Source organism: Alternaria novae-zelandiae (assembly GCF_023758075.1).
Source record: "Alternaria novae-zelandiae strain BMP 2774 chromosome Unknown scaffold_11, whole genome shotgun sequence".
Lineage (NCBI taxonomy): Eukaryota > Fungi > Ascomycota > Dothideomycetes > Pleosporales > Pleosporaceae > Alternaria > Alternaria novae-zelandiae.
In genome coordinates this window covers 976401-995279 of record NW_026056971.1, presented here as the reverse complement: position 1 = coordinate 995279, position 18879 = coordinate 976401, and the positions used below count along the sequence as shown (strand labels likewise).

The 18879-nt window shown below is 50.0% G+C and overlaps 5 protein-coding genes across 5 annotated transcripts; 1 reads left to right on the top strand and 4 right to left on the bottom strand.

Annotated features, from left to right (window-relative positions):
* Positions 1-3975: 3975 nt before the first annotated feature.
* Positions 3976-4616, top strand: J4E88_006099 (uncharacterized protein; the record flags this gene model as incomplete). Its single annotated transcript, XM_049399729.1, has 3 exons — positions 3976-4078; positions 4141-4381; positions 4433-4616. 3 exons carry the CDS (start codon positions 3976-3978, stop codon positions 4614-4616), a joined length of 528 nt encoding a protein of 175 aa, XP_049254742.1.
* A 391-nt stretch (positions 4617-5007) lies between these two features.
* Positions 5008-8553, bottom strand: J4E88_006098 (uncharacterized protein; the record flags this gene model as incomplete). Its single annotated transcript, XM_049399728.1, has 1 exon — positions 5008-8553. The coding sequence occupies one exon, from the start codon at positions 8551-8553 to the stop codon at positions 5008-5010; it is 3546 nt and encodes a 1181-aa protein (XP_049254741.1).
* A 1080-nt stretch (positions 8554-9633) lies between these two features.
* Positions 9634-11999, bottom strand: J4E88_006097 (uncharacterized protein; the record flags this gene model as incomplete). The annotated part of the gene is made up of 5 exons (XM_049399727.1): positions 9634-9715; positions 9789-10686; positions 10757-11393; positions 11484-11906; positions 11994-11999. The coding sequence occupies 5 exons, from the start codon at positions 11997-11999 to the stop codon at positions 9634-9636; spliced, it is 2046 nt and encodes a 681-aa protein (XP_049254740.1).
* Positions 12000-12521: 522 nt separating this feature from the next.
* On the bottom strand, positions 12522-16296 carry J4E88_006096 (uncharacterized protein; the record flags this gene model as incomplete). Its single annotated transcript, XM_049399726.1, has 3 exons — positions 12522-14768; positions 15047-15856; positions 15940-16296. The coding sequence occupies 3 exons, from the start codon at positions 16294-16296 to the stop codon at positions 12522-12524; spliced, it is 3414 nt and encodes a 1137-aa protein (XP_049254739.1).
* Positions 16297-16516: 220 nt separating this feature from the next.
* Positions 16517-18327, bottom strand: J4E88_006095 (uncharacterized protein; the record flags this gene model as incomplete). Its single annotated transcript, XM_049399725.1, has 3 exons — positions 16517-17615; positions 17668-17956; positions 18018-18327. The coding sequence occupies 3 exons, from the start codon at positions 18325-18327 to the stop codon at positions 16517-16519; spliced, it is 1698 nt and encodes a 565-aa protein (XP_049254738.1).
* Between the last annotated feature and the right edge of the window lie 552 nt (positions 18328-18879).

Below are 18879 nucleotides of genomic sequence, written 5' to 3'. Positions count from 1 at the left end.
GCCTTATTCATTGCACCATCTCAGTATCACGATAATTTCCATCACGGCGAGAGGTTCCGTAATTGGCGTCTCTCAGGCATCCCTTCAAGTGCTGCCGTCCCCACAACACGAATCATCCCGTATCCGCAATGATGGCAAACCCGGCCGAGCTGCGACGAGCTTTCGCGGTGGAATAAGACCGACGAGTCGTAAGTCTGCGATAGTTTGTGGTACGGCAGAGCTACGGGTCCGATGTGGGCCCGATCTCTGGGTACCTAGGTAGCCGATTGTCGGCTGTGCGCAGATGGAGGCTGTTAGCAACGAGTACTTACTGCTAGCGATGGCACTTGTCTTCTGGAAGAAAGACTAGTTGAGGAGAGGATTACTCGAATTTAGCCTGGTTCATTTTCAACGTACACCACCGTATCGGCCGACTTACCAAGTTTTGTGGCTGATGGCACGTGCCCTGGAATTACGTTGCAGTGGCTGAAGTGGCCTTGGTGATGTCGCATTCAACGAGCAAGGCGCTTGCCGACGTTGCGCTCACAATTTCGGATCGAATGAAGACTTTGCGCTGCGAAAGTTGGAAACACGAAAATGCAAAACCCGGTCTCTGGCGTACCTAGTACCGGGTAAGAATGTCGTCATCAACGTCGCAGCGGTGATTGTGCAATGCATTGCGTCTTTGAATAACGCCGAAAGTTTGCGCGCACGCATGCATGTCCTCAACCCGCACATCTAGCAATTGCGACTTGTGACGATGTGTCGGGCGATCAAATGTGATAACCTCACGCGTAGGTCTAACTCATCTGCACTACCTAGGTAAGTGTCTGGAGTAACACGTTTCACGTGTCAACCAAACTTCACAAAGCAGCTAAAGAACTTACAGGAAACTGCCGAAAGCATGTATCGCATGTCGGTATTCCAGCGAGCCTAGAAGGAAGATCTTATCGGCTCCTACTTAGTGCGGCTCCCGCTCTCACATGACCTCGGGATTAAGAAATTGACTTTAACTACTGCTCCTCGACGCAGATCTCGCGGTATACGAACGCGACACTTTAGTAAAATCCTCAACATTGAGCCCATACTACCGTTTGCGAAACCTGAAGATAGCGCTGATAACCGAACGCCAGCAGTACTGGCATATGTCTTATGGTGCAGTATACGAAGATCAACGATGATGTGGAGAGAGTGGACAGCACCAGACAACGTGCAGGAAAGAAGTGATAAGAACTCGGAAAAGGAGCAGGCTTAGGGTACGTGGAAGAAACGCCGCACCTCGAACGGGATCTTTCACCAGCCGGTAGAGAGGCTTCATCTCAGAGAGAAAACTCGCTTTCGCGATACTGATATTCTCAAAATGTTATCGCCATCGTCGCGCCAAGCTGCTGAACTTCCTCGCATGTTCCTAAATCACTGTAAACCCGCAATTCTCAGCTACGGCGTTTACTGAAAGGAAAAGAATGTTGCAAAGCTGCGCTTTAGACATCTTTGTAATAACATAACATCTACGGGGACAGTGAGCACCACAAAGACGCTCACCTCACGTTTGCGTCTAGCCGTGTGCCGCTTTAGGCAGGTCTACTCTTCTCACTTTCATCGCAAAAATTCATCTTTGCTGCTTTCTACTGCATTACCTTTCCACCATTGGTGCACAACCCACGATACGCTCTTATCCAGCAACATGGCTCCATTGCGCACGCCATCACAGGGAGAATCGTCATCTACTGCGGGTTCTTCTCTTGCTGTCCGTCATGGGGTGCAGTCCACTCGTCCAACAGCCATCGCTCACGAACTCGTATGTATATCTTACTTAGATTTGTCTACTTTGTTACTACGCTCTTAAGATAATAATATTTATTCTCTATTACTAATTAAAGTACTTAAACTAAATATAACTAATATTTACTTAATACTTATAACTAAATTTTTTAACTTATTTTACTACTTTATAAAAAACTTTTTATAACTTTAAGAACTAGAATTATAAGCTATATACTAAACTTTTTTTTTATATTAGCTATAAATACTTAATTTTCTTTATATAAATTCTTTACTATACTTTAGTAATTTTTTAGTATTTAAAGCTAGCTAGTTTATAGTAAAGTACTAAGTTTATACTTTTTAAAAACTATATATATATAAAAATAAATATAAAACTTTTTTATTATATTAATAGTAATATAATTTTTAGTTATTTCTTTACTTTATTTTTTAAATTTATAAATAACTACTTTTATAAAAGTATATAATTTTAAAAGTTTTTTATAAATATTTTTAAGCTACTATAAAAATAATTTATTACTTAAAAAGTACTTAAGTATTTTATTTATACTAAAGTTATTACTAACTAATATAAGCTTTACTATAAAAGTTTACTAGTATTTTAAGTTCTTACTTATAATATAAAAGATTTAAGTACTTTTAGTATTAGTCTTTATTTATTAGTAAACTAATAATTCTATAGTAAAAGCTAGTTTAAAAAGAGTAAGATTTATTACTAGTATATAAAAAGATATATTTCTAAAAAAGTTAAAATTTTATATTTAAAAGTATAGGCGTTAAGTAGACTAAGACTTAAGTTCTTAGTACTACTACTTTTAGAAGCCTTAGTACTAATAGTAATATATACTAAATATATTAAAATTTTAAAATCTTTTAGTAGTTCTAGAATAATATTAAAAGCTAGGCGTTTTTTAATATCTTTTTACTAAATAGAGTTTATAAAATTAAGTATAAGACACTAGTATTAGTCTTTATAAAAAATATTATAAAAAGTTTAAGTTAAAAACTAAGTCTAATAAAAAAGTATTAGTTAATAAAAAAAAAAAAAAATAAAAAAAAAAGAGAGAAAAGCTATATAAGTAAATATTTTTATAAAAAAATTTATATTATTTTAAAATTATAATACTTAGTTACTTTATTATTACTATAATAATAAGCTATAGTTATTTATTATAAGTTCTATAGTTATATATAAAGTATTATTATTACTTAATTACTATAAAAAGAGCTACTTTACTAAGTAATTTTTAAGTACTAAGCTATAAAGCTAAGCTTAAGCTTTCTTTACTAAGAATATATTATATACTTTTATATTATAACTTTTTTAAAACTAGTAAAGAGCTATACTAAACTTAGATACTTTTTTAATAATACTTACTAGCTTATATATTTATCTTAATGTATATCTTACACGATTAGTCTCTATTAAAAGTTGCTTATGATGTGTAGAACAAAACCTACTCGGATATTCGCGCCACTGCCGCCGTTTACAGTGGGCATATCTCAAAGATGCAGGTCCAAATGAAAAAACTCGCAGTTGAACACAGCAAACTGTTCGAGGAGAAGGACGCAACTATCGCAGATCTAGAGCTTGGAGTCTACGAACTGAAAAGCTAGAACAAGGATCTCTCATGCAGTCTGAACAAAGAGGCCAACACTCGAAAAGTGGCGGTTGCAGGTATCGAAACTCTCACGAAACAGCATGAAATTCAAGGCAAGAAAGTCATGACGCTCAGCAGGAGGGTTGCCGAGCTCGGGAATGAGTTGGCTCAAGAGAAAGCCAAGCATACCGCAGATAAAGGCGCGAACGAGAAGTTGCGCAGCATCACCGAGAAGTGCGCCGAGATTGCAAGGCTTGTAGGGGAACACGCGTAGATGAGTTCTACTCGTGATTGGGAATGGCTGGAGGGACAAAAGCGGGATGCGAATTTCAAAACTAGATGCTGAGTGCGAAGACATGTCTTCAGAAGGACCTCGCAATCTATACAAGGTACCGTTGGTGTATAGCTTGAATTTCCAATCTCACCTTCACTTTTGCCTCCGCCATCATACCGCCATTGCAGACCCCGTCCACTCTGTTTGCAGCATCTCAACCTAACTTCTACCTTCCACTAGAGCTGCAGCCTAAACATGATCTCTTGTACCTCGTCTCCCGACAATATCGCAATCTCCCGAAGAATGTCGAATAAACCTTGGAGCGCTCGCTCTCGCATGTGCAATGGTAACGACAAGACAAAACAATCGCGGTCGCAATCCATCGTTTCGAGAGCTTTTCCCCCGTCGCAATATCCGCCCACCTACATCGACAAGCACCGTAAGTGAATGCCACAAAACATAGAAGAAGCATGCTGATAAGCTAGAAGCCGCGTTCTACAGCGCACGCTGCCGCAGCGAGATCGTCACTCACCGCGTTGATCAAAGATCTCAGAGCACAGGAGCGCGAGGTTCTCAGTCTAAGCAGCGCGCTCGATAAAGAGCGGTTGGAGCATGAGAAGCACATTGAAGACCTAGAAACAACACACGCGAAAGAGATCGCGGCCGTCAATGAGCATCACGATCGCCATCTTGCGCAGATCGAAGTGCGTCACAGCGAAGAGCTCACGCGCGTCAAGTTGTGGTGTGTGATGAACCAACCAAGGCCAAACGAATTATCACGGGTTCGCGAAAGGCAGCGGAGGTCAACATTGGAAGCCGAAGTGGAGAAGACGAAAGAAGAGGCGAAGATGAGAGCTCTTTGGCAAGAGACTAGAATCCAGGAACTGGAGCGCGAAAACGACCATGTTAAGCATCAACTGGCAAACTCGCAGAGGGATTCACAATGGAAGAACTGGATGAAGACGATAATGTCATAATGCCTGCCCGTCCTCCCGGCGAGTGCCGACTCAAACCCCCGAAGGGGTGAGTCAAGGTCTCAAACCGGGAGGACTAAGACAAGAGTAAAAAGCTAGCTACAAGAAAGGAAACGTATACAAAACAAAGTACAACAAAAAACGATGCAGCGAATGCAGACCCATGGGTATCGTCGCGATAAACACCAAATCAAAACCAAAGCCAAACCAAAAACTCCAATGCTCAAAATTTTTGATGAGAGCCAAAACAAACGCCCAGTACCCAAGATGCATCTTCCCATGCTCTCGAGTTGTCGCTGAAAAACCAAATGCGCAACACCGTGTCGTGTGGAATCGTAAATGCGGAGTCGTGTCTTTTTCTTCTTCCCCTTCTAGTCGATGGAGTATTCTAGAATTATACCGCAATGAAGGACAAGTCGTCGTAATCATCAGAGAGCATGGACAGGTGGACGAAGTCCTCCTCGGCTTGCTCCAAAGCCACCTTATGACTGTGTGCGCGCTCCTCCCAGCCTAGGCTGATGCCACTGAGTTCGATAGCCGACATCTTAGGTCGGCCAGTACCATGTGCGTTCGAGATTTGATATGTTGGGTTCTCCTCGAGCACTGGGCTTGATGGCTCAAAAACGAGGAATTCATCATCGTCATCGAGGTAAAGCCTCTCATAGCATTTCCTCCAATTTCTGTCGACATGCTTGTAGGTGTCCAGACTGATCAACGTCTGGCGCACGTTCCATTTGAATGCCCAGCTGTTTTCGCGCTTGCGCAGCCAATGGTTCTCATTGTCGAGGGCTTCGAGCATAGTCCTGAGCTTGCTGGGATGAGCGAGCGGGTCGTCCTCTTCCCGAGGTTGCTCGACTGGAGCGGCAATGGTCTCCATGGCGTGTCCTGCGTCGTTTTGCGCATGCTCGTCGGCATTGGCCAGGCGCTCTCTCAAAACCTCAATCTCCATCATCTGGGATCGATTCAGAGCCTGAAGATCCATGATCTTATCATGACGTGTCGTGAGCTCTTCTTGGAGAGCCTCGAGACCTTCGGTCTTGCTGGTAGCGTCCTTGATCTTGGCCATCAAGTGCTCAATCTCCAATTCTTTGGTGGCGATGACTTGCTCTCGCTCGTGAATCTTCAGAACGGTTGCACGATGCTCGACGGTAAGAGTTTGTAACTGGCGCACAGCCTCGTCGTCCTTCTTCCGTCCCGCCTCAACCTCCTTCGCCTTCTGAGCCCAGGGCGTAGGTCCGTGCTCGATCTCGATGGCTTTTGATAGTATGCCGGCTTGGTCGGCCCAGGAATTCAGATGGTAAGTGATGGTGTTCAGGTGGGCAAACATGAAAGCATAATTCTGATCGACATCGAGATTATCGATGTTGTCTTTGATCGCGCGAAGCTCAAGAGCAGGGACTGGCTCGGTGTCGGATAGGCTGGTGCACTTCGCAACCTCCTCGATCAGGCTGCGAACGAAAGCGGCAAGGGTTCCAGCAGCCGATGCCAGCTTTTCGTCGTATCTGAAAGCGTCCTCGAAATCAGATGGTCGTTCCGGAAACATATTATCCTGAACCAGAGCCTTCAGAGTCCGTTGCAACCTGGCCGCAGCCGTGGATGTAGCCTGCAAAGTATCGACTGGCTCGTTGAAATGAATGAGCATCTTTGCGCACTCTTCGCGTATGCTCTCGGGCACTTTCTCTAGGACGAAGTGTGCCAGATCGTAGATGTAGAGGATATAGTTTATCCTCGCGTGGAGCGAAGTCGCTATGGAGAGGAATTCTCCCTCTGGTCGTGCAGCAAGGACCTCTTGGTGGCTTGACAGAATTGCTTCATGTGTCTTGGTCGATCGCTCCAAGGACCCAGCAAATTCTTCAAAGTTGAGTGTGTCTGCTTTGAGAGCGTTGAGGCCTTGATCAAGAACCTGCTCTACCGAGATCAATTCTTGGTACGTCGGGCCAAAATTGGCGAATTCGGGAAGTGATAAGCCACGAATGGCAGACCAAAGACGGTTGCTTCCGTCTTTAAGGACCTCCAGGTGAACAATGGACTCTTCACAGACGAGTCTGGAGACGGCATCGTCCAATCGACCGCCATTGCTCATGTGACGACAGGTGCTCCTCAACACATTGACAAGCAGCTTGGATTTCCCAGCGATCCTTTCTGTTGCGAGGTAGGCTTGGAGAGACTCGCTTCGAGTGAACTCCTTGGACTCTGTCTCGTTCCAAATCTCGAGCTTTTCAGCAAGCTGATCTGCCTTGAGCGATACCAGCGAAGACTCAATCTCTCGTGTGGTCGACAACACAGTGGCTGCACGAAGTTGGCGGTTAAGGTCCATCACTTCGTTGAAGCGACCGGTGGTATCCTTGACTTGGGCTTCCGTCATAGTCTTGGAAGACTCAGCGTCGGCCATTTTGGTTTGTAGGTCCATGACGAGGTCTCGGAATTTGGAGATGAGAGACTCTTGGTCGGCGATGATGTGGGTCTGTTCGGTAATCTGGCGTACTTGCTCAGCGAGCTCGTTGTTCTTAGCGTCAAGCTCTGCAAGCATGTCCTCTTCTTGCTCAAGGTGTTGAGCTTCTAGCTCGTCGTTGAGTTCCCGTAGGTTCTCAAGATCTTGTACGACCAGATCTTGCTCCGCGATTCTATCTTGGAGATTCTGGTTTTGTTGGGTCAACTCCTCGACCATCTCCTCCCATTCATTGGCAGCGTCCAACTGCTGTTTCAGGTGGTCGACAAGATTTTCGGATACAGAGAGACGTTCTTGGAGATTGGCATTGTCTTGTCGGTAGTACTCAAGTTGTGCGACGTCGCCCTCGAGCCCGAGAATGTGTGCCTTGAAGTCTTGTTCCCGCTCCTCTGTCATCTCTTTCAGAGTGATCAACGCCTGTCGCATGCGATCATTCTCGTGTTGGAGACGGTAGTATCCAGCCTCTTGCTTCTGATCCTCTGACATTTCTGTTGTGAAGAGATCGGCCTCATCGCGAAGAATGTCAAGCTCCAGCGTCTGTTCTTCCAGGCGTTTGCGCAACGACTCGATTTCTGCCTCGGCTTGATCCGCCCTCTCCTCGGCCATCTCCTTGTCCACCAAGGCATCCTCCAAGTCCACCTCGTGGTCCTGGTGTGATCTGTTGAGAGCCTGTTGTTCCAACTGAAGTGTGTTCACTCTATCTTTCAGCTCTTGTATCTCGGTGTATTGAGCTTGACACTTGTTCTGGAGCCGCTGGATGATGCCGCTGTAGCGCTCTTTCTCGTCGCGAACCTGAGCATACTCTCTCAGGCGCTCTTGGTCTTCCGCGTGTTGCTTCTCGAGATGCCTAATCTTGGTGTGCAGATTGTCGACGTTGTTATCCCGACTTGCTTTGCCAGCATTGCTTGTGACTGAAGATGCAAGACTCGGTCTTGAGGTTGATGGTGTAGGACGAGAGGGTTCGGGACGAGAAGGTTCTGGGCGGGAGGATTCGGGTCGAGAGAATGGGGCGCGAGATGATTCAGCGGCAGAGTTGCTTGACGTGCTCGCCACGCTGGCCTTGCGGACTGGGCCACGCGAAGGCGGTTGTGATGTTGAGGGAGCTGCGACTGACTGCCGCTTGCTCAATGTGGTTGTCCTTGTAGTGGTTGTAGGCTTAGGGGCAACCACGCTTGATGGGCGGGCTCTGGGTGTGGTGGGTGGTGCCTTTGTTTTGGAGACCGCTCGTGGAGTAGGAGGAGCCGGTGCGGGGGCTGCCTCAGAGAGGATGCTGACAATGCTAGTGTCGCGGATGAACAGCCCGTGGAGAGGTGCGCAAGTGAAGTAACGCTCTCCGCGTACGGAGCCATCGTTCTTGCCATCAGCAGTTGGGAGTTCTATTCCCACAAATCGCCCCTCTGAGACGTGAATGGGGCCTAGGTAGCGGACGATGCCGTCTACACCGCCAGAAGTCTCGACCGTCTGGCCGAGCTTGAGATTGAGGGTAGTCATGGCTACTGGAGACTACCCAGGAGCAATGCTGAGAGTGTGGAGAGAAGCAGTGGCAGACAGCGTGGTGACTGAGTGCAGTGTGGTTACCTGACGCGACGCGTCGAGAAGCAGCTGCGCGTGAGGGGGAGAGCAATTGCGAACAATTGACTCAGCTGAAGTGTGAAGAGTGCAGAGCAGAAGAAGAAGCAGATACGCAACAATGCAGTAGCAGCGGCTTGAGAGTGTTGTGGTTGTGGGAAGTGGCATGGGGCAGCTGCAGAAAGTGTGGTGTACAGGTGAGAAGGGAGGAGCGAGGTGGCCGGCTTTTACGTGAGGGCTGGCTTGGCGCGGCGATGGCTCGGATCAAGGCGCTAAACCTCGGACGCGTCTCGGATGAGCTGCTGTTCGCGCTAATGGACCCTGAGGGGCGGGAGCACCCGACGCTAGCCCATCTGAGCGCGTTTGAGCGCGCTCAACCGCGACTTTCGTTTTAACATGACGCCCATGAGGCCACTTTCGCCCTTTCCCAGCCACCCTATACACAGATGGGGTAAGCCTTGAGGCAGTTTCCTGCCGGACATCCGCAGCCACGCCACTCGACGCGTCTGAGTTTTGCTACCGCGTACATTCCGTGTCACGCCTCTTGCGATGTTTATTATATAACAATGTTGTCCATGAGAGGTGTTCCTTTCTCATTTGATGTTCCGCTATGATTATACCGCCACCTGTTTACTGTTGTTTCTGAGTATCCTTGCGCGTCGTGCGCCCACATGTGCAAGATGCCTTCTACACCTGCGCGCTGCATCACTCTCAAGCTGCTGCTGCCGCCTTCTGCCTCAACATCGCAGATGCAAAGCCCTTAGTATCGTGCATATCACCGCCAACTATTTGCATATAGATGAATCCGTGCCTAATCAGCGTTAGATGTGTGTATGCATTATCTTGTGGTATATCACGCGGTGAGCTTACGAAGCTATGCCCTCTCGTTGCAGTGCGCGATGTCATACATTCCATGCAAGATATGATACAACTATGCATAGATCTGCGACTACTACATGCCAACGCCCATTAAACCTGTCCGACCACTTTCATCCACATCCGTTACCGCGAAGCTTCCAACTCCCTGATCCTTTGCTCAATGTCCGGAACAGCTCTGAGCTGCAGGTCGATATCTTCCTTCTCACTACCAAAATGTTAGCGCGCATTCTCGTATACTCCAAAAAGCTCACAAACACCCCAAATAGAAAGAAACTTACTCTTCAAGTACCGCCCTCCTCTCCGCATCCAACCCTCCAAAGTAGAATCCACCTTGGCCGTCAAACTGCAAAATCCTAGTATGGTACCTCCAAAGACTTCTCCGGTGACTGACTGTCATGAGCGTTATACCCAGTCTCTTCGCTTCCTCATACATCACCCTTTCTACCTCTAGTGTAACAGAGCTCGTGCATTCGTCCAGGATAGCATACCGGGGTTTGTGGTAGAAAAGCCGCGCCATGGCGACGCGTTGCTGGAGACCACCGGAAAGCACGTCTTCCCATTGTGCTTCAGCGTCGAAGCCGCCGGGGCGGTCGATGAGAGATTCTAGGTTCAGGGTCTCGAGGATCGAAAGGATGTCGTTGTCGGTAATGGATTTGGAGTGCATGTCGTGTAGCGAGTCTGGGTATATAATCTGTTGGCGTAGCGTTCCGCGCGAGAGGTATGGACGTTGCGGGATGTAGAAGATGTCTTCGAATGGTGGCTTTCGTACTTTGCCGCCGTATACGGGCCAGAGGCCGCCTAGGATGCGGAACAGACTGCTCTTTCCGCAGCCGTTCGGTCCCACGATGAGGAGATGGTCTCCTGGCTTTACACTAAAGGAGAGCTTGCGCACGAGTACATCGCCGTTTGGAGATACTATAGGCACGTCGATGAACTCTATATCTGTGCCTTCAGTTACAGTGCCGCGACCGCGTAGAACGGATGCGTTCTCCTCGGTGTCGGCGGAAGAAACGAGCTTCTTCTCGAAATGACCAGCTTGTATGTCGTCGATTACGTCGAGGAGGGTTGACACGCGTGAAGTGTAGCCGGCGAGCTCGGTGATCTCCTTGTACGAGAACATGACGCGACCGAAAGCGTCGCTAGACATGAGGAGCATTCGCCGATTGGTCACGAAGCCTGTTGTGGTGACACTTGTCAGTAATCGTTCTCGTAAATGAAACGAGGACTGCGGGTTTTGAGTACTCACTTTCCGTCCGGTCTCCCATAGTCATACCGCCTGTACCTGGAACCTTGAAGAACACTGGCACACTGCAGAGCAGCAGTCCCAGCGCACCCCAAAAGTACTTTATCACAAAGTCTTCCATGACTCCGTGGTAGAATCTCCTCCTCAATATGCGATTGACATGCTTGATCAGCGTGAAGTATCCCTTATCCAAGGTATCCTTCTCCGCCTCATGTCCCGCATACAGTGCCACCTCCTCGCTCCAATCGATCAACCGTGAGTGCTGAAACCTGAATTCGCCCTCCAACCTCGCTTCATCCGCTACGTATTTGCCAAAGGGTGGGGTAAGTGCCCTCATGACGTTGGCCGAGATCTGAACCAGCAAGCTCATGAAGAACAGCCCTTCGCCACCGACGCTGCGCGAGAGCGAGTAGTTGTAGATTATGATATCTAGTACCGGTTTTGCGAGATTTGAGTAGAGTTCGGCAAGCGAATTGGAGAATTTGGATACATCGACAGTTATGAGTTGGTCAGCGTTCGCGATGCGATCGTCAAGGGCAGAAAGCGTGTAGAAGGTCATCTGTGAGAGGTATTTGGAGTGGATGTGATTTGTGAGGCGCGTGCGATATTGGAGGGAGAGTTTGCACTGGTGGTACGAGAGCTGGGTCTGTTAGCACGTCTTCGGTTCCCCGTTGGCGACTGCGGCCTTGCCGTCTCGCTCTCTGGTGGTGAGACAGAAAGTTAGACATACCATACTGTTCGTGAAAGTCGCTGGCACAGCCACTGCCATCCACCACACTAGTCCCAGGAGGAACTCCCTCCCTTTCCCTCTGACAAGCGCACTAACCAGTCTTCCGTCCAACTCCGCGACGTACAAACTGATCATCGTCCTCAGCACCAAGAACACACTGTGTCCGATCAAGAGCCTGAACTCTTTGCTCTTCCACCCAGGTATACATATCTTCAAAAGCCTCAGCAGGTTCTTGAAGAACTCCCTGTTCAGCTCTACCTTCTTCCTCCCCGTTGCCTCACCCTCGCCTGCTGTTGTCTTATCCGCTGATTTTGAGGCACGCCGTATGGAAGCGGCCTTTTGCTCGGCGATCGCATTTCGTATGCGGTTTATGAGGGCGACGAAGAGTGTGAGGTAGACGGCGCGTGATATGCGTGTTCGGTGCTGGAGGTACAGGCGTGTGAGGTCGTTGACTATGGCTTTGGCAGACGCGCTGGTGAGGCGATGGGAGGAGAGTGGTTTCGAAAAGACAGCCATGGCTATCGTAGACGAGGCATTGGTCTTGTGCGAAAGGTTGACGCTGTGCGGAGAGCGTGGCGTAGCGGTTTGTGATGCTCACTACACACGCCGTTCTGTGGAACGCGTAGTCTCGTAGTTTAGCTGGTTACATGTGCCGTTGCGACAGGCTTCCAGAGTGCAGTATCGCGCGTGCCGGCTGTGATGTTTGGTAGATCAGCACGTCGCAGAAGGTGTCGCCGTGCAAGCCTCACCTGCGACATGTGAACGAATGCCTCGGCTTCCCCACAAATCGACTAACCGTATTGGGACTTAAGCTGGGGAAAGCTTTCACATGAACGAATGGAGCACATGCAATTACAATGATGGACTAGATTTGCAGCTCATTCTGTATGCTACGAGACAAAACATCGGCTTTAGTGACCTGTTCTTCAAACATAGAGCCTTCATTGAATGAGACCTGATGATCCGCAATTTTCCTAGCTAATGTACAAAACCCTTGATTCGAAAGCCCTTTGCAAACCTTACACCACTCTCAGAGCACTACTTCGTATCCTTGAAATCACCCGTATGCTTCTTCGCTGTCTTCTCCGCTCCATACTCTGGAGCCACCTTTCCCGGTAGACCCTTGACGAATCCACCGATGTCGAGACCCTTCATCTTCTGCTGCGTGACTTGCATCCAGCTTTGCTCTTGCTTCTTCTCCACAGCCTGCTCCAGCTCCTCTTTCTCCTTCTCCTCGTTACCTTCCCCCTTGCTACCTTCATTCTTCGCCCTCTCCTCCTCTTCCTTCTTCTTCTCCATTGCCAGATCAGCCTCAGCACGCTCGACTTCTTCGATGTCGACGTCTTCGAAGCCGATCTTGCGAAGTATGGAACCTGTGATGAAGCGGTATTGAAGGTGACCGTCCACAATGTCGCTGACGTCAACGTTCTGAACGCCGTGTACGCCGACGACGGGCTGCAGACCTGCAACGCCAAGTTGCATAGAGGATGTGCGGTAGAGGAAGCCGAGGATGTAATCTGACTTGGAGAAGACGTTGACACAACGTCCACTCACTACTGAGCGGATGCGCCGCCAATCGGCGACATCGGAAGGGCATGGAGCGCCGACGAGGACGACGTTCTCGACAAGACCAAAAGCTTTGCGCTCGGCCAGCTTCTCGAGGCAGGAAAAGATCAGGCGTGCGCCAAGAGAGTAGCCAACAAGAGTGACCGGTCGTTCGCCTTGGACTTTATTGATCAGTGCATCTGCGAGGACCTCACCAGCCTTCTCGGCGCGATATTTGGCTTTCGAAAACGGGTTGTCCAGCAAAGTCGCAATTTTCAGCAAGCCCAGTGGCCACATCGCAGCCGTCATCGCAGCGAAGACAGTCTGCTCGATGATCTTCTTCTTTGCGTAACCCCAAGCAGCACTAGTCACGAATGTCTCGAGACTGTGTCCGAGCTTGAGAAGGGCTTCAAGCTCCCAACGAAGTGCGAAGCCTTCTGTTCCTGTACTGATGTATCTCCATGGCTTTGACACCTCTTCAGGGTCGCGGAGCCAACCAGAGACGGCGATCGCAACACGTAGGCGACGAGACTCGTTATCCTGTTTCCTCGGATCCTGAGTACGATGAATGGGGATGAACGCGAAGTCCTCGACTTGTCGGGCGTAGTCGTCCATGGCTCGTCCTGTCATCTTCGCACCATACGCACCAAACAGCCCGCCAACAAGAACGGAAGAACCAGCAAGAGTACCCAGATACCCCGCAGCTGCAGTAGCACCCAGGCCGATTCCACCCATGACACTTCCAACGCCCGCCGCAAGGAGCGGCGCAGCAAGCCCGCCAGTAACACCAATCAACGCGGCACCAGCAACACCAGCAAGGCCGACCTTCCATCTACGAGCATTCTGCGATTTCTCGGCCGCTTCCTTGGTCTCAGCATCAGCATTTAGTTGCTGAGACGCTGCCTCTAGAAGTCCCTGGGCAACCGTCTCTTCATCTTTCTTCAGGACGGCTCTACTCAGCCCGAGAGAACTTGTGAGGTAGAGGTTCAGGACGCGAGAATGTGCCGAGTAGTGCTCCAGACTCAGAAGTATAAGCACTAGCGAATGTAGTATGAGTGCTCGCTTGCTCTCCTCCAACTGAGTGAGGGCGTTGGGAACAGGTGGATACAGTTCGTTGAACATTTTGTCCACGTCTTCATCCTTCTCGTCGAGCTTCTTGATGCTCTTCAGTCCTGTCTCAGACTTCTTCGTGATTTGTTCGACTTTCTTGTCTTCGACCTGACGTGTCTGCTCTTTGGCCTTTTCTTTCGAGTTGACTACCTCGCCGATTCTGCTGATGACGCTACCTCGCCAACCATCAAAGTACTTCAACATCTCCTGCTTCAGCTCTTGCACTTCGGGCTGTGCGAGCTCTTTCCTCGCATCTTCTTCACGTGCCTGCCTCTCTTTCTTGATCTTGTCCTCCTTGGCAACATCGACATCGTCGAGGTTGGAAGGCGCATCTTGCAGTATTTCTTCCTCTGATTTGGCGGTCTTTGAGTCGATTGGAAATTCCTCGGCGGTATAAGTATCGACCAGGGACTGTCGCATAGATGCTGTGATAGTTGCGATCAAGAAGGTCAGATCCGCGCATTGGTCTGCGTCGAGAAGCGTGGTGAGCGATGTTTCGTCCTTGTCCTCAGACTTGTGATGACCCAAGGAGGTCAACTTGGACGCCCAGCCCGACATGTTTGTAGGATAAGAAGGCTCTGAAGTCAGTGTTGTGGTTGTGCAGTGGACGTCCAGGGGCATGTACTTGGACTGAGCAGGGTAAGGTGTCGCTGCCTGGGTATGACGTAGGGTGGGGCAAGAGCTGCGAACGGTCCAGTGTCATACTAACGTCGAAGATCAGCCGAACTTCCGCTGTCCGAACTAGAGTTCCCTTGCATTACAGGCTGCTCTAGATGACCTATGTAAACATCACCTGATAGAGAAGAGCATGACATCCATGCGCAGAAACACCGTAAATCTGATACACACTCACATGTAACGTTCATTATCCACGAGTTTCCAATGTAATTACCATCTTACGAACCTACTCTACCGGTAGGTATCGGCGGCGCATTCCTTCCTCCCACTGGAAAGTTCCTCGCACTCAAAAACACGCCCTTGACAGCCCTGATGTCGTTCTTCAGCACCTCAATCTGATCATTCTGTGCAGTGCCACTCTGACCAGACCAGTTATAGGTCGCTCCATAGCGGCCCATGCCAGGGTAGTATTGGTTTTGGTAGTCCATCTCGGTCAGATATGAAGTCAAATCTGACACCTTCGTCCGCAACCCATCCCTTGATTTGCCGTCGTTGGTACGGTTCGTGTCGAGCTCTTCAAGATGTGATTTTATGATCTTGAGGCGGTTTTCGTGCGCTGTTACGGTTGGGTGTGGGTCTGTAGAGGTAGACGGTCGGCGGGAGAGGTTGGGTGTGGTTTGGGTGCCGTAGTCGCGATGGTAAAGCTCGGTAGGATCTGAGTCTGCCTCTGAGACATCATCTGCAGCATCTGTGACCGCCTTTACTTTGCTAGCAGGATCCACGGATACAGCCTTCTCCAGTCTTGAGTTCAGCTCCTTCAACTGTTCGTGCGTATGCGATGCGAAATCTTGTCTTGATTCGGCGAGGGTGTGTGTCATGGGCGCAATGATCCACCTTGAAAGCCCGTATATGCTCGCTATCAAGCCTCCCGTTACGTATGCGGTTGTTACGAGGCGCTGAGTGGTTATGAGTGGTGGTGGCTTTTCGGTGTTCGCGAGGAACTCTGGGTAGGTGACGATTGGGGGTATTTCGCGGGGCTGAATGATGACTTCGCGAGGCTGCGATGTGACTTCGGGTGCCACAGTCGACTTTGGCGGTGTCTGTACGCGTCAGTGTCTTTCTTCTGTGATACTGTCGATGGCCTAGGCTTCAATCGCTTCAAGAGTAGGGTTCCTGCACTCACTTCTGACCACGCCCGTTCTCCAACTGCTTCGAGCTCTGTATTTGTGCTCTCTTGTGGCTCTTGGCCTAGCAGAGTCTCGATATCCTCAGGGCGCACACCCTTTGACTGCAGGAACACGACCTTCTTCTCTCGCGGCGCATCGCGGATTGTATCGTCCTCGAGGAAGCGCGACGCCTGATCTAGTAGTTCTGGGCTTTCTGATGGTTGCTCTTCCTTATCATCTCTCTCAACGTCGTCTTCGGTTGGTGTCGGGGCTTCGACAGCGTGTTGCGCGCGCGCTTCTTCGGGCTCGGTCGACGCTGCAGCGTTATCGGCGGAGGCACGTTGCCATTCGGGTATCGCAGGCTTATTGGCCATGTTATATAAATTGTAAGAGCGCTTTGAAGTGGTATGAGATGTTGTGGACGCGAGATGAGCGCAGGGGCGGTGTTGAGCGTGATGATGGGTCGCCCGGGAAAGATGGCTGGACCGAGGCAAGAGCCCCAGATCCCGCCTTTCCTCTTTAGTCACGCATCGAGCATCTGCATCTTTTGAACACTCGAATGACCTCTTGCTCTGCTATCTTATGTTTACATTTCTAGAAACCCGTCTCGGTGTTTCCCTCGCCCATACTCTTGCTGCCCGAGCTGCCACTCTGGATCGCTCCCAAAATGCCATCAATGTAGCCTGCGCCAGACCATTTCTGGTGTGTGAGCACATCGCAACCCAGCTCCTTCTCCCTTGCTTGTACCAGCTTGACGTACGCAAGCATACCCTCATCCTTGAACGCCCTACTTAATTCGCAGGTAATTGTGGCAGTGGAGTGTACTCCGGCAAGCGAGATAAGCTGGAAGACGAATCCGTGTTTCGCCAGATCCCATACAAATGACTTGAGCGCTTCTTCGGAGAAGCCTTGGCCCATCCAGTTGAAGCTGGGGGAGAGGTTGTACACGAACTTCTTGTCGGGGTGAACCGCGCGAATCTCGCCGGCGAACCTGGCTGCCTCTTGCACATTCGGATCGCCGGTCTCGACCCAGAGAAGATCTGCGTACGGAGCGTATTCTTTACCGCGCTTGGTCGCGGCAGCGACGCCGGCTTTGTAGTGGTAGAAACCCTCACGTGTACGAGGGATATCCCAGTTGAAATACACGGGCGTTTTAGTGTACTTCTCTGCGACTTTTCGGCGCTTGAGAAGAGAGAAGTCCGGGTTCTGCTTCGTCTCGTTGAGGTATGAATCGATGGTTGATTGAGATGCACTCTCTTTCTCGAGGTGCTGAACCACGGCCTCGTCGAAGGTTACGAGCTTGTGTTTCTTCACCCACGCAGCCTCGTATTGGTCGATTTCCTTACCTGGTGCGCCAGCTGCCTCCATGTTCTGCAGTGTTTCAGCCAGGGGCTCGGAGTCTTCCGTGACGCCCTTGATGAATTCGTGATCTCGCACATCGACCGCACTGGAGATGAGCTTGCCGCTCTCCGAATCAGTGCGCGCAATGACAAGGTTCTCACAGCCCATCATATCCCATTGGAATCGTGCGGCTACCAGGCGGTTGATGTGGTCGCCGACCGGTACGAGCACCTTGCCTGCAAGATGTCCGCATTTCTTTCCCCCGTGGAGTTGATCTTCGAAATGAACACCTGCGGCTCCGTTCTCAGCGAACAGCTTCGCCAACTTAATGACTGCAGAGAGACCTCCGTGACTGTTACACGTTAGCTGCCTGGTAACGTTCCTTGCGGGTCGTCTAAACGTACCCAGTGTCACCATCAGCAATGATTGGCCTCATGTAGTCCAGGTAAGGTGTCTTTGCCCTCTCCTCTGCACTCATCTTCCTCCTTGCATCCCAGTTCTTGCGGTCGTGTAATTGCTGAGCCTTGAACAGCCGCTGCACTTGGTTTGGTACGGTATTATATGGGTAGTCGCCAAAATCGGCGGAGACTTCGTTCGTGGAGGTCAAGACGGAGGAGCACGCCCATCCGGAAACGTAGAGGACTTCTTGGTTCGCAGCTTGTTGGGACATTTGGATGGGGTCAATTGCGCCCACTGGAGTTTGAAAACACATCATCAGCCATTGTACTATCTATGCAGGCTAGGATAAACGCACTGGTGTGTACCGGCTCGCCCTTGGCTGCCCTCTCTTCAAGAAGGTTGAATAGCTTCCGTGCCATTAAGGAGCTGGGATATGACTGCTGGAGCGCCCCTCGCTTGCTCACAACATCCTCCGCAGAGTAGGGGCGCTTGATGCCCTTGTACCGCGGTGACGCCCACCAGTCCCTGACGGCTTGTACCTGCTCCTCGAAGAGCGCATCCTCCGCCTGGCCCGCTTTCGAAGCCTCGGGGAGCAGCTGGAAGGAATCGCCAGGGAGCGCCGACGATACGGGAGGGTCTACACTCTTGAGTGCCGAGCTTGACATGCGAATTGCCGTAGTAGAGAGTGGGCGTAGGAGTTGTGGTGTTCGGCTCGCTATCCTCGATGGTCGGCTCTGGCGCGCGATGGAGCGCGATACTGTGCGTAGCATCGTGGAGGTGTATGTGTGGATGAGACTCCAGCCAGCAGAATCTCTCTGTATACCTTAGTAGGCTGGCGGCGTGGAGTCAGTTGGTAATCAGGCACGGAAAAGTATCCGTACGTCGGAGGGTATCAGATGACGATGTTTGCCACAAACGCCTTTTTCAATTCTGACCCAATTCTTCTTCGCGCAGGCAGATAGCGATGGGTCGCATGAAAAAGTGCGTCCGGCGTCGTGTTTGCGGTAACGTTTCTCCAGGGATGCGCGTGGCCGACGTCACTACCGAGGTATGTAGCCCACGTCTAGCCGTCCAGCTGCCCCTCGGTCCATCATTCGACGCTGCACTCGCATCAACGGACCACGCGTGCCTGGCGCATCGCAGCTGCATTACCGAGAGTTGCCGTCAACATTTCTCTGCTAGTTGCTCGTGAAGTTTGTAACGCTATCCTCGTGTTC